The 13393-nt window shown below is 44.2% G+C and overlaps 1 protein-coding gene across 2 annotated transcripts in view; it reads right to left on the bottom strand.

Moving 5' to 3' along the window:
• The window catches only part of RADX (RPA1 related single stranded DNA binding protein, X-linked), a 52382-nt gene extending 41591 nt beyond the window's left edge, over nucleotides 1–10791 (bottom strand). Inside the window, exon 1 of one of the 2 annotated variants that reach the window (XM_075835866.1) lies at nucleotides 9815–10791. In XM_075835866.1, coding sequence (XP_075691981.1) covers nucleotides 9815–10361 — 547 coding nt within the window. In that variant the 5' untranslated portion in view covers nucleotides 10362–10791. The remainder of the gene's footprint in view (nucleotides 1–9814) is intronic. The other variant, XM_075835865.1, reaches the window with a different exon arrangement.
• Between the last annotated feature and the right edge of the window lie 2602 nt (nucleotides 10792–13393).

Below are 13393 nucleotides of genomic sequence, written 5' to 3'. Positions count from 1 at the left end.
GTTTTTGCAGGCAGGCCCTGCTCAGTTTTTTGGCATGGATTTTGACGCGGAAGCCACCCAAAAAAAAAAAATGCCCGAAATTGCCTCCCCCCATTGATTTCAATGGGAGACAGGGAAGTGTTTTGTTATTTCCCTGTAGCGCTAGTTTCTGAACGTTTCTTGCCCGCGGTCCTTGCACTAGCTACCATGGTCGTGGATGAAAAAAATCGCAAAACACAAGGAGAAGTGAAGGCAGTTGAAAATCTGCCTAAAAATTCCTGAAGGAATTCTGAGGCAGCTTTTTTCTGCCAGCAAAAAAATTACGACAGGGCCTTTGACTTGCCAGCTTTCCTTTTCGTGTTTATTTGAAGAATTTTCTGCCTGTGGCCTTTTAATCGAATGCAAAAACCCCAAACAAAAAACGCCGCAAAAAAAGCCCTGAATGAACACCACAGGTTTTTTCCACCTCCCATGGATTTCAATGGGAGGTCAGAGAAGGCAACCGCCTGAAGAACAAGCTTGCTGCATTTTTTTCTGTGAGTGGCCAAAAGCCACCCAGGGGAAAATAACAAAACTCTGCCTCCCATTGAAATCAATGGGGGGGGGGGGGAGAAGGGGGCTGCGCCGTTTTTTTTGGTGCTAAATTCACCGGCAAAAAAAAATAAAAAAACTGACCCTTATCTGCCCGAAACAAAAAGGAAACTACTACAGTTGTTAGGACTTTTAGTCAGACCTTGAATATAACACAAAAACAGGGTCTAAAACCACAAGTTACCCCTTTCTTCACGTATCATCCCCATCCAAACATCGAGCTTAATATTAAGGACTTGGTCTTATATAACGGTTTGGTTTAAATAATAAGCTTCACTGGTGGAAGAAAGATTTTGCCTCTTATACATCTACTAAGGAGGGGATCATTGGCTGTAATCTCAACTAGACGTCTTCTGTAGCTTCAGACCTACATGCCACATAGGAAGTGCTTGACATATCCCAATTTACAATACAGTTTCAGTTCCCATTCATCTCACTTGATCGGCCTGCTTCCAAACAATTCACAGATTTTGAGGTCAGGACATTCTAAAAGGGGGATTCATCTCTTCACAGATAAGTGTTCTGATTATACTTTGGTACATCCCCGTGGATTCAAATTTAAGATGATAGTCGAGAGTGATCTTGAAGGCCAGTTTTTCCAAAAGGCGCTAACTTGGATGTGTCAGGTATGTAGAGATCAGTGTACAAACTGCAAGCAAATAGTAGCCTAGACAGACATGTCATCCAAGGCAATGGTCAACTAACCCTATAATAAATGATTATGGTATCTCCACATCCCATACTTATCTCGTACTGCGTGCGCAGGATTAGTGTCCACACTCCTTTATACTAGGCTGTAATATGTGCTCTGCCACAATGAAACTAAAAGAAAGGTCAATTCCATGTAAGAAAAAAAAAAGAAAGTACTCACAAATAAAGTTGCAGCCATAGTTTTGGTATAAAATCATTTTCTTTAATGTACTACTTAATTTACTATGGATGACGTCACCACTATGGCCAGGGATTGGTTGCCACTATATAAGGCTCTGATCACACCTGCGTGATTTAGTTTTTTCTGTTCCAGCCCTAAGAGCTGGATCTGTCACATGATGGACACCAACAACGCCCGACAGAAATCATTAGGGGGGAACATCTTAACCTTTCTACGTCAATTAGCATATAAACAGGAGAAAAATGGGAAGCTAAATAGCGCTACTTCATCAAGATAAGAGGTCATCAAGCTCATTAGTAGTAATTCAGCTTTTAACCACTTCATGAATTCCATACGGCTATATACGTTCCAACTGCCGATGTCCCGTGCAGTTGCCACGTGTATAAACGTTGACAGCCTTGAACGGGGTTTAATGAGTGCAGTGCTGCTTCAGTGCGAGCAGCGCTGAACTCATGTCTGCCGTGGCTTTAAGAGCCCCAGGACTACATCCCCCCGCTGTAGATAGCGCAAAAGTCCCCGCAGATAGCGCTACCTAAGCTCCCTTTAGGAGCTCCTAGAGGGAGCCCCCGACGTCTCTCAATCCCCGCTGTAAATAGTGCCCCCCTTGTAGATAGCAACCCCCCTGTAGATCGTGCCACATAAACACCCACCAGGAGCGGAATCACGGGTATCAGATCGCTCTGTTCCATGGATTCCGCTACTAGAGGGAGCCCCTGATATCACTGTCCATATATGGACAGTGATCCTGGAGCGGAATCCACGGCCACAGCACTGCCGATGCTGAGGCAGGGGATTCCGCTTTTAGAGTTAGCCCCTAACATCTCTGTCCATATATGGACAGTGACATCAGGGGCTCCCTCTAGTAGCGGAATCCCCGGCCAGATGGATTCCGCTCCTACAGTGAGCTATCTACAGGAAGGGGGTGCCAGTTACATGTGGGTGCTGATACATACAGAAGGTGTGGCACTATTTACATGGGCACCATGGCATTATATGGGTACTACCTATAGGGGAAACACTAGCACTATGTGGCACTATCTACAGTGGTATTGCATCACTATCTACATGAGCACTGTGGTGTTTTCAGGAGACCGCGACAAAAAAAAAAAAATCAAAAACTAAAAAATAACAATCAATCCATTTTTTTGACATCCATGAAAAATAGATGGCAAATGTTGGTAAAACACGGTCAGACGGACGGGAAATGGATTAAAAATTTGAGACAGCCTTGAAAAACTAACAGTTGATCCGTTGTGAACTGCCCTTTTTTACACGTTGTGTGAATATAGCCTTATACCCCTCTTATCCGCTCACAGCGATCCAGGGTGACAGAGATATATGTATATATCTCTCTATCTATCGCCATCCTAGTATAGAAAACTCGTTACACGGGTTTGCTAGCAAAAGGAATGATAAAGATTTGTAAAAATTATAAATAAATAAATTTAAAAAAAAGATTTTAAATCCAAAATTACCAAAATTTTAAACCTAAGAAAAACGCGGGTAGAGGTATAATGTAGTAGATGTTACATAGAACTGCAGGTAACACCACAGATAACACAGTAATAACAGAGTACAGATAATGAAGATTTTACCTGCAGTCCTAAGTAAGGCTCTTTTCACACAACAGGGTCCAAGTGTCGGCCGATAAAAACGTCACTTTCGGTTAATTTTTTTTTCGGCCGTTTTGCATCCTTTACGGGTTTTCGTTTTTAACCCGTTTTGTTTCCCTGTCCGTTTTAAAAACGAATTAATTTTATTTGTACATTTTCTGCCACACCCTGTCCTCTGTAGATAATGCCACACAGACACCCTTGTAGGTAGTGCCACACAGCATCCTTGTACATAGCCACCCCCCATAGATGGCAACTCCCCCTCTACCTTCCTGTAGGGGACCGCTCCAAAAGTCCCTGACGTCACTGTCCATATAGGGACAGTGAAGTCAGAGACTTCTCCTGGATCGGAATAACAGGCCACAGCGCCATATATGGACAGTGAAGTCCGGGACCTTTCCTGGAGGGGAATCCCCGGCCACAGCCTCGGCTGAACCTGTGGCCAGGGATTAGAGATTCAGCTCCTACAGGGAGCAACAAAAACCCTCCTCCTCACATGCACTTCGAACTGTGAGGAGGAGTAAGCGGGTGGCAGAATGCACGGCCATCACTCGGATCACATACGAGTGACAGCCGTGCGTTACACGGCCCCATAGACTTCTGTGGGAGCCACGCGGCCAGGAGAACGGTTGGAAAAGGAACCTTGGTGAGTGGCTCACGAACCCCCCCCCCCCCCCGGAGGCCTTCATCCAACCCCCAAGGGAGTCGCAACCCAGTTTGGAATGTATTGTATTGTGCTGTCCTCTCTCCACCGCAAACACATACAGCACAATACAATACATTACGGGCCCGCTCTGCGGCTCACCACGTGTTATTGTTTCAACTTCCAGGCTCTCTCCCACCGTCCGCACCTCTTCCTGAATAGCTGGAACGCCCCTCACGTGATGTCATGGGTCTTCTCAACTGTGCCTCGGAAACCACGTGGTGCCCTTAACTGTGCTTCGGACACCACGTCCTTCCCGATTATATATAAGATTACAGGTGGGTTTTTTTTTCACATTTTTAGTGATTTGTCTGCTCAGAATAAAAATTTAAAACATGGAATTAAACTAGTCTAGAAAAATGAAAGCCTCATAAGTCTTGTAAAAAAAACTAAGTAAAAGTAGTTGTGATATTCAAAGCAGTTGCAAAGATATTATCGTTTAAAGAAGTGCATATCAGAAATGGAAAATTTGACCTGGACACAGGGGTAATCAATGACCCTTGGTCATGAAAGGGTTAAGATATTGAGCTATATAGTCTTTGAACCTTGGGTATACTCCCCCTTTTTTTTTGGTGGTTTTAAGATGTCGACATGCGATTAGCCCCGTGACTAAAATCTGTAATTAACATGCCCTTCCCCCAATAACAAATGGCTCGGGCACCAACGTCTTATTCCCCATGCTAAAGTTCTACTCCTATGTCCGAGTCTTATCTCCCTACATCAGCGTCTTTCACCAGGTTAGCGTCTTGTCACTATAGTAACCAGGGGCTCGGCAGACCCCCTACGCCTGATTGGTTGGCTCTCAGTGTATTAGCGGAGCCAGCATCCCTGCACTAAGGCAACAGGGGGCTTGGCCAATTGCTGGTTCTTGATTGGCTGCCTCTCACCTACACTGGCATCAATGATATGAGGAGATATCCATCCCTGCGCTCTCCTATATACTGATCTCAGAGTTGAGATACGGTTTTAACTTCTGCGTGTAGCCCGCAACTGCGGTCCCCATCCTTCTCTCTCTCTCTCTCTCTCTCTCTATGGTTTACGTCTGAATTAGCTCCCATGTTGCCGTAGGGATGTCACGATACCAGAATTTGGACTTCGATACCAATACTTTGTGTAGCATTGCGATTCTCGATACCAAAACGATACTTTGCCACTTTCTGATGTGAGGTGCTTGGTGTGATGAATTTTGAACCTCCATGTGCCTCACATTAATAGTAATTAACCCCATGAGGTTTCTCAGTCATAACGGACAACATTGGGTTAATGTATGAGGTACATGATTGGGTTAATTACTATTAATGTGAGGCATTAAATTCATAACACCTCGTGCCTCACATTAATGAAGTGAAAGCAAGCAGTTTATTTTTTTTCCAACGCGTACACATCATAAATTACGCTATAATTTTGTTGTGCAGGTTATTACTGTCGCAACGATACCGAACGTGTGTATATTTTATGCATTGAGACTTTTATTTTAATGTTTATTGCAAAAAAAATTGTATTTTTTTAAATTTAACATTACATTTGGTTTTTTACTTTTTAAACTTTATTGTACTGGCATATATCTATACGCCAGTACATTAGCCTGTGTACTGATAGTAGACAGGTAGTTGTTAGGGCATACTTGGGTATGTCCTAACAGGAAATAGTCAGACAGCCCTGGGGTCCTTCAATGGACCCTGAGCTGTCTGCCCATATATGGTATGTCCCTCGATCGAGTCACAGGGATCCCCTGTGACGCAATCTAAGGGGCATCCCCTTCTCATTTTCCTCTTTAATGCTGCGGTCAGCTTTGATCATATCATTCAAGGGAATAGCAGCGGAGATCAGAGGTTTCTCTGATCTCTGCCGTTATAGCGGGGCTGTGGCTGTGTAATACAGCCATTGCCCTGCTCCTGACAATAAGCGTGTGTGCGGTCAGCATAAGGTGATGTGACCAGTGCTGCACTAACGAGCGGCGGCGCCGGCACTGAAGACAGAACATGGGGGCATTTTGCAGTGCGCCCATCGTGTTCTCTGTCTTCAGTACAGGCGCTCATTAGTGCAGCGCCAGCTGCATTACATCCATGCTAAGTTGTGCGGCCGCACATCTTCGTATGAAAATACATGAATTGACGATATTGAACCACTTGAGGGTTCACAGCATCGAAATAGTATTGATATTTCTAGGCATTGTGCAAACCTAACGTGCCGGGCAGTTCTCCATTGCCGGCTCAATAGCGCTGCACACATTCCCCTTCAGATACAGTTAGTTAATGTGGTTAATTAAAATAAAGTAACTAACTATAAATATTGATTTGTGTATCATCTTTCAATATACAACACTCCATTTCTATGCACAGAATATATATTTCTTCAACAGCTTAAGATCACTGCTTGTACAGCTTTTCTGAAATACATTAGTTTAATGCGCTTTTAAGTGGCTGTTGCAACTGCCACTCATGACAATTTTGGGTCTTTTGGGGTTTATAAACCACTTTGTGTTTGTTTTTTTTATGTACATGTTCTGCCGAAGACGCTGGTCTGGTGTCGAAAAAACGTCACCTTATTAAATCCTGGGATACAGTTTTCTGCAACGGACATTCCGGGCGAAAAACCACCACAATTTGGTGCGCTTTTTCGCCCGGAATTCCCTCTGGCACACAGGGCGGATACGCTGCGTGCTTTTATGCAGCATATCCGCCCCGTGTGAACATGGCCTAAGAGGGAATAAAAAGAACAGTAGCCATGTGCACAGACGTGATTTTCGGGTCGGCGGGCAGCGGACGTGGATTTTCGGGGGAATTGCGGCCGCAAAAGCAGGTTCGTGTGCATGGGGCCTAAGGGGTTAAAGAGGTGGACTCATGACATTTATGGCATACCCACAGGATAGATGCGGCTCCTACCTCTATCCCCTGAACAGGGGTTCCCTGACCCACCTAGTGAGACAGCTGCTGGTCACCGCATCCGGGCTCGGGGATCAGTGCAGAGCAGAATAACTCTATAGGAGTTATGAAATCCACAGAGCTTTTTATGAAATACTTGTCTAAACTGCACAAAAAAAAAAAAAAAAAAGATGTATAATTCCAGTCTGAGGCTATGTTCACACATAGCGGAATTGCGGGCTAAAAGTCTGAAGTGTATTACAGTAACCGCAAAGTGGATGAGAATTTATCAAATCTCATCCATGCTGCAAAAAATTGGCGCAGAAATTTACCACTTATGCAGATTTTGAAATTTACGGTATGTCAATTTATACTGCAGAATGGTTGCGCATTTGTTGCAGATTTTGCTCATGGAGTTCAAAGAGAAAATTAGAGTCTGCAACAAATCGCAAATGTTGATTTTTTTTGCTGCGGAATAGCTGCATGTAAAAAGCAAAAATCGCAACTAGAAATAAAAAAAAAAAAATCTCCTGCCGCTTCTGTAGAGACATGTCCCGTCTCTGCCAGCTGGACTAGAGGAGGTAAGTATGAGCGCTTTCTTCCACAGCGTAAATTCTGTGGTGTGGTGCGATTTTTTTTTGGATGGAATGCGGGTTACAGGACGGACATTTACACAACGTATCCGACCCGTGGGAACCCAACCTCAGGCCATGTTCACACAGAGTTTTTTGCAGGAGGAAAATTCCACCTGTAAAATCTGCTCCAGGAGTTTTTTGCACAGTGGTTTGACAAAAACGCGTCAAGGCGTTTTATTTCAGTCTCCCACTGATTGAAATAGGGTTTTGGTTGCGGAAAATGCCTCAAGATAGGTCATGTCGCTTCTTTTTTCCGCTCGCGGTAAAAAAAACGCGTCTGCCTCCCATTGAAATCAATGAGAGGCATTTTCGGCTGTTTTTTGGCATGGTTTCCGCATCAAAAAAACTCGGTGTGAACAGGGCCTTAGCCTTTCACACACTTTGTGGCGTTTTGTTCTAGCCTTTAAAAAAAAAGCCATACATTTCACAAGCTTTCATTGGGTGTAGTTTTTTGTAACCAAACATTTTTTTCTGCCTTTTTTTTTTAGAGAGGCCAAAAAATGCCAAACCAACCATTTAAGCCTCAAGCACACGTCTGTTACCAAATATACGGCTGCAAATCACGGATCCGCGAAACACGGACAGCACACGGATGGCTTCTATGTGCAGTCCGTTGTTTTAACAGATCAAATAAACAGAATGGCTGAGACTGATCCACAAAAAACGGACAGAAGTAGGACCTGTGCTATTTTTGGTGGAACGGCCAAACGGTTCCACTAAAAAAACGGAAGTGTGCATGGCCCCATAGAAATGAATGGGGCAGTGTGCTATCCGTAAAAGCTGAAGCATTTTACTGAAGTGTGCTTGTTGCCTTAATGAGAATTGCAAAAAGAAAAAGAAAAAACACTTTGCCCAAAAAAAAAAAAAGAAGTGCGTTCAATATTTCCCTATAGACTTCCAGCTAACATCTGGCCGTACTGTTTTTTGCTGAAGGAAACGCAGAAAAGAAAACCACTACAAAAGAAGCGTGCTGTGTGTGAAGGAGTTTTCGGTGGCATTCTTCTGGTGTCATTTTGTACATGTTTTATCCTGTCCTGGCGTTTTTTGCGTCCTCTAGAAAAGCCTATGGAAAGAACACCAGAAAAGCATGCTTTGTTTTTCAAACACTTTTTTTTCCTTCTGTGTTTTAACCCCTTAACGACTGCCCACCGTCTTTAGATGGCAGGCGGTGCAGGTCCTTCGTCTACAGCGACGTCTTCTGGCGTTGCTGTAGAGGAGGCTGATGAGCGCTCCTGGGAGCGCTCGTCCTCTAAGCAGGGGCTGTAACTTAAAGCTCCTGATCTTAGTGCAGCCTCCTGAGCACAGCCGGGATCAGATAAAATTCCAACCCAGCTGCTTAACCCTTTGATCACAGTGGTCCGTGACCGCGTCATGATCAAAGGAAACTCTCCGCTTTGATCACGTCACTGGAAACCCGGTAACGCAATCGAAGTCCGGAGAATGTCGTAGAAGGACCCCAGGGCTGTCTGTTCAGGGCACACTATGTGATGTCATAGCGACACAGTATAATGTATTGGCATACAAGAGTACGCTAATACATTAGAAGTAACAGATAAAGTTGTAAATAAAGTATTCCTGTTCACACAGAGGTTTTTTTGCAGGCAGAAAAATCTGCCTCAAAATTCCTGAAGGAATTCCACGTCACAATCAGCGTCAAACTGAACTGGAACAAATGGGATTTAAAAAAAAAAAAAAAAGTTAACAAAAAAAATAAATTCAATGTTGCAAAAAAAAAGGCATTATTTTGCATAAGATATGTTTTATTGCCCATACATTACATAAAAACAAAAAAACCTACACATATTAGGGATCTACACTACCGTAATAACCTGAAGAATTAAATTTAACAGATTTAAACATGAACTGGATAAATACAACGCCGAGAAACACTTTCTTATAGTCACATCGTAAAAAATGCTGTAACTTACACAATTAATTTTTTTCTACCCCAAAACCGGATAAGAAAAAAAAATATAAAAAAAATAAATTCTATCGCATAAAACAAGGCCTCATACAGCCACGTCAATAAAAAAAAAAAAGGCAAAAACAGAAAAAAAAAATTTGCTGGCCACTAAGAACTTTTCAGGCCGTTAAAACATGTAAAGAAGGTTTGTAAAAATATATCAGACATGTTTTCCATGCATTCTTATTTATTTATTTATATTATCTAAATATAGACGTTTTTGAAGTTCTATAGAGAACTTTATGGAGAAAAATAAATAGAAAAACTCCAATCACAAAATATTTGGCCCTTTGATAAAAACAACAAACTTCACGAGTACGTTGGCTTATCATATTCTATCTTGTCACAGCGGGAAAAAAAATACACAAAAGTATACAAAAGAACATCGTGAAAATACGAAGTAAACGCTGCGTGCAAATTCAGCCCAAGGGCGAAACTATGAAGTGACAAGTTCTTCACATCCATAGCGATCTATACACAAAACAAATACATTGCTGGGTGGCAGAACCATCGCTATATTATGACGTCACATTACTATGACATCACCGGGGCACTGACAATATGCCAGTCTCACCGTCCACACTGACGTTCTGCTCCTGCTCGCGTCTGCTCCAAATATCACCGTACGGGTCTTCGTTATTCCACAGTGGCAGATAATGCTTCCTGTGCCCCGAGAGAGGGCTCGCCGGTCCCCGGAGCGCTACATCCCAGGGGGTCCCCTCCTCCCCGGGCTCCAGCTCCTCGATACACACCAGTCCGCTGGCCACCTTCTTCTCCAAGAAGCGGTACGAGCAGCGGAGGACGATGACCGTGCAGCCGCAGTGTAGCTGGTTCCTCTGCACCAGATAACTGAGCTCCGTGGACAGAAGCCAAGTGTCCTGCTCGGCTCCGTCCCACAAGGTGACATCGTAGCAATAGCCCAAGCTGTCCCCCAAGTAACGCTGCACGGCCAGCACGGTCACCGGCACCGGCTCCCGCACCGCTACTCTTAGTCTCTGTGATAGATGTTCCCGGGTACGCAGCAGCCAGGAGACTGAGGCCTGTCCTGCCGGAGGACTGGGACATCGCCTAGCGGAGGGACCGGGGCTCTCTGCATCAAACTCAGAGAGCGGCTCGCACATGTTCTCCCAGAACTGTACACATAAAGCTGAGTGACGGCAGCTGTACCGTACCGCAGTCTCCTCCAACAAGTGTCGTACAGAAGAGCGTTTGAAAATAGCACGTCATGTTGGGTTGGCCAAACACCGCTTAACCCTGGGTGACAGACACCTTCAGACTGTTTTGCAAAGCAGGATGAAGCATACTAGGCCGGGCCAAACATCGCATAACTCCCAGATTCAGGACGGACAGCAGCAATCAACAGAAACAGAATGAGAAGTAGATGAAAGTGGGCGCTGTTTAGTACGTGGTGCCCAGTGCCACATTCTCCACATAGCTTAGTAACTGGCATTACATGATGGGCGGCGATGCCCACCTCGTTGTTTGGACAGTTTTCTAGCTTTTGCTGGAGGTCCCGCCGGATCTTACATATATAATTTATCCGGTGGATAGAGAAATGTTTCTCAACGGAATACTCCTTTAATTGGGATCCTATGAAATTGGCAGTTTGGCCCCGTGTCATCACCTTTTGGCCATAAGTTTAGCGTGAACGTCGGGAAAAGCTAACGTGACGGATCAGTGGCATCTGTCACCATAGAGTATAATGGTATATGCATGGGCCCTGGGCTGTTGACACAACTTGGGCCCCCACCTTCCCCCTCACACGCAATTAAACCCCCCCAACCCGCTGACACTGCCTGTCAGTGCCATTGACCTTACTGATACAGGTTTTAGCCCTAGATACAGCTGTTCTGTATACAGGATATAAAGCAGCTGTATCTCAAAAAGTAAAAATCATTTTTTTTAAAAAGTATTTAGAAAGTTGCACCAATCACACTGATACTGTTTTATTAAAGAAAAAAAAGCACTGAGACCCCACCGATCGCTAAAGTGACGCAGCAGAAGCGCACGATTCAATGCTGTGCCTAGCTTAAAAAAAATCACTAATGCATTAATTTATATTTGTATTGCCGACATTATACAAAAATTCTCTATTTTTATGGACTGTCCGTAAATTTACAGACGGTTTGCAACCCTGGCAATGGTATAAAAGGGGGCACAGAAAACAAGCATTTAGCAAAACTAGGGTCAGCCTTATGTTAGATGATGCCCTGTGCATTTCTTTCTGTTGGTGCCCCATATGCTGTATTGTCAAACAGTGTATAAATAACCGTGCAGGGCTTAAAGAAGTTGTCTCAAGACAGACATTTATGGCATATCCACAGGATATGCCATAAATGCCTGATAAGAGTCCCACATCTGAGACCCACACTCATCTCCCAAATGGGGTTTCCCCAACCCCATCCTGCCTGGTAAGGTGGTGAATCAGTTTAGAGGATGGGATTCTGCGAACAGCTGAGTTTCTGTAACTCCCATAGAAGTGAATGGACATTCCGGGAACAGCGTAGCAGAGCAAGATACGCTGTTTCCGTAGCTCCCATTAACTTCTATAGGTGTTATAAAAACAGCGTAGGTCAGTGAGCTTGGCTGTTTCCGGAATCCTGTCCTCCTCTGCACTGATTTGCCACCTCACCAGTCGTATTGGGAGACCCCCGTTCTAGAGATAGGTGTGGGTCCTAGAGGTGGGACCAGCATCTTTCAGACATTAATGGCATATTCTGTGGATATGCCATAAATGTCTGTCATGAGAAAACCCCTTTAAAGCGAACCTTTCACCTCCCAAAACATGGGAGGGAACACAGCGCTAGCCGCCCTGACACTGTCCGCAGCTGATTGGACAGTGTCAGAGCGGAGACATCACGCCCCCTTGCCTTTTAGCTAGTTAGAAACGCCCCATTGACTGTTCAAGGGCTTATTTGCATATCGGGCACGAAATATAACGGCACCGATATGTAAATAACGGAGGGAGTTAGAAACTAATTTTAAGTGAGAGTGTGTTTGTGAAGCCTTTTCTATAACATGCTGCACTTAGCTGCACATGTTTGGGGAGGTGAAAGGTTCTCTTTAATTATAGCGCCATACAGTATAGAACCCAAATAACAATTTCATACAGTTGTCTGAAAACCTACTTTACAGTACCGCTCCAGCCATACACAGCAAAAATAATATACTGTACAGTGCCTAAGTCGTACTGCCACACAATACATAAGTACATTCCACCATACAGTGCTCAAATAATACCAACATAAAGTAACCAAATAACAGCTCAATACATAAAGCAATCTAATAATATTGCTGTAAAATGTCCAAAAAAACTGCTAGACAATGAATATTAAGATTTGTGATGCTCAGCAGGGGGTCGCAAACAGGGGCGTAGCTAGAGGCTCATGGGCCCCGATGCAAAAATTCTTACTGGGCCCCCCCCCACAAACTTCTCATGGCCGACGGTCCGCTTTCAGCTGCATCGCTGGGTCTCCTAAGTGACCCAACAATGCAGCACTAGCAGCCAGGGGCATCACTAAGGCTGGGTTCACACACACTATTTACGGACGTAATTCGGGCGTTTTAGCATTGAATTACGTCCGAAAATGCGGCTCAAAAGCGTCGGCAAACATCTGCCCATTCATTTGAATAGGTCTTACGATGTGCCGACGGTCATTTTTTTTACGAGCCGCTGTCAAAAGGCGGCGCGTAAAAAAGTGCCTGTCACTTCTTCAGACGTAAATGGAGCCGTTTTCCATGGACTCCATGGAAAACCAGCTTCAATTACGTCCGTAATGGACGCAGCAAAAGACGCCTGCACATGCCATTACGGCTGAAATTACGGTGCTGTTTTCTCCTGAAAACAGCACAGTAATTTCAGCCGTAACGGACGCAGCCGTGTGAACATACCCTCAGGGCTTAAAATGTCCGGGAAATAGCCCCAATACATATGTGTCCGCCCCAAAAAAAAGTGTGTATATGAGACAGCATAGCATATCTATAGCACTACGACCCTATAAACTATGGATAGGATTAGATACAGTGGCTGAGCAGACAGTATCACACATGATAGGATTAGATACAGTGGCTCAGAAGGCAGTATCACACATGATAGGATTAGATACACAGCTCAGCAGACAGTATCACACATGATAGGATTAGATACAGTGGC

This window comes from Rhinoderma darwinii, chromosome 8, assembly GCF_050947455.1.
Source record: "Rhinoderma darwinii isolate aRhiDar2 chromosome 8, aRhiDar2.hap1, whole genome shotgun sequence".
NCBI classification, from domain to species: domain Eukaryota; kingdom Metazoa; phylum Chordata; class Amphibia; order Anura; family Rhinodermatidae; genus Rhinoderma; species Rhinoderma darwinii.
Note: the sequence above shows the minus strand (reverse complement) of the source record. Positions and strands in the feature narration are given on the sequence as shown.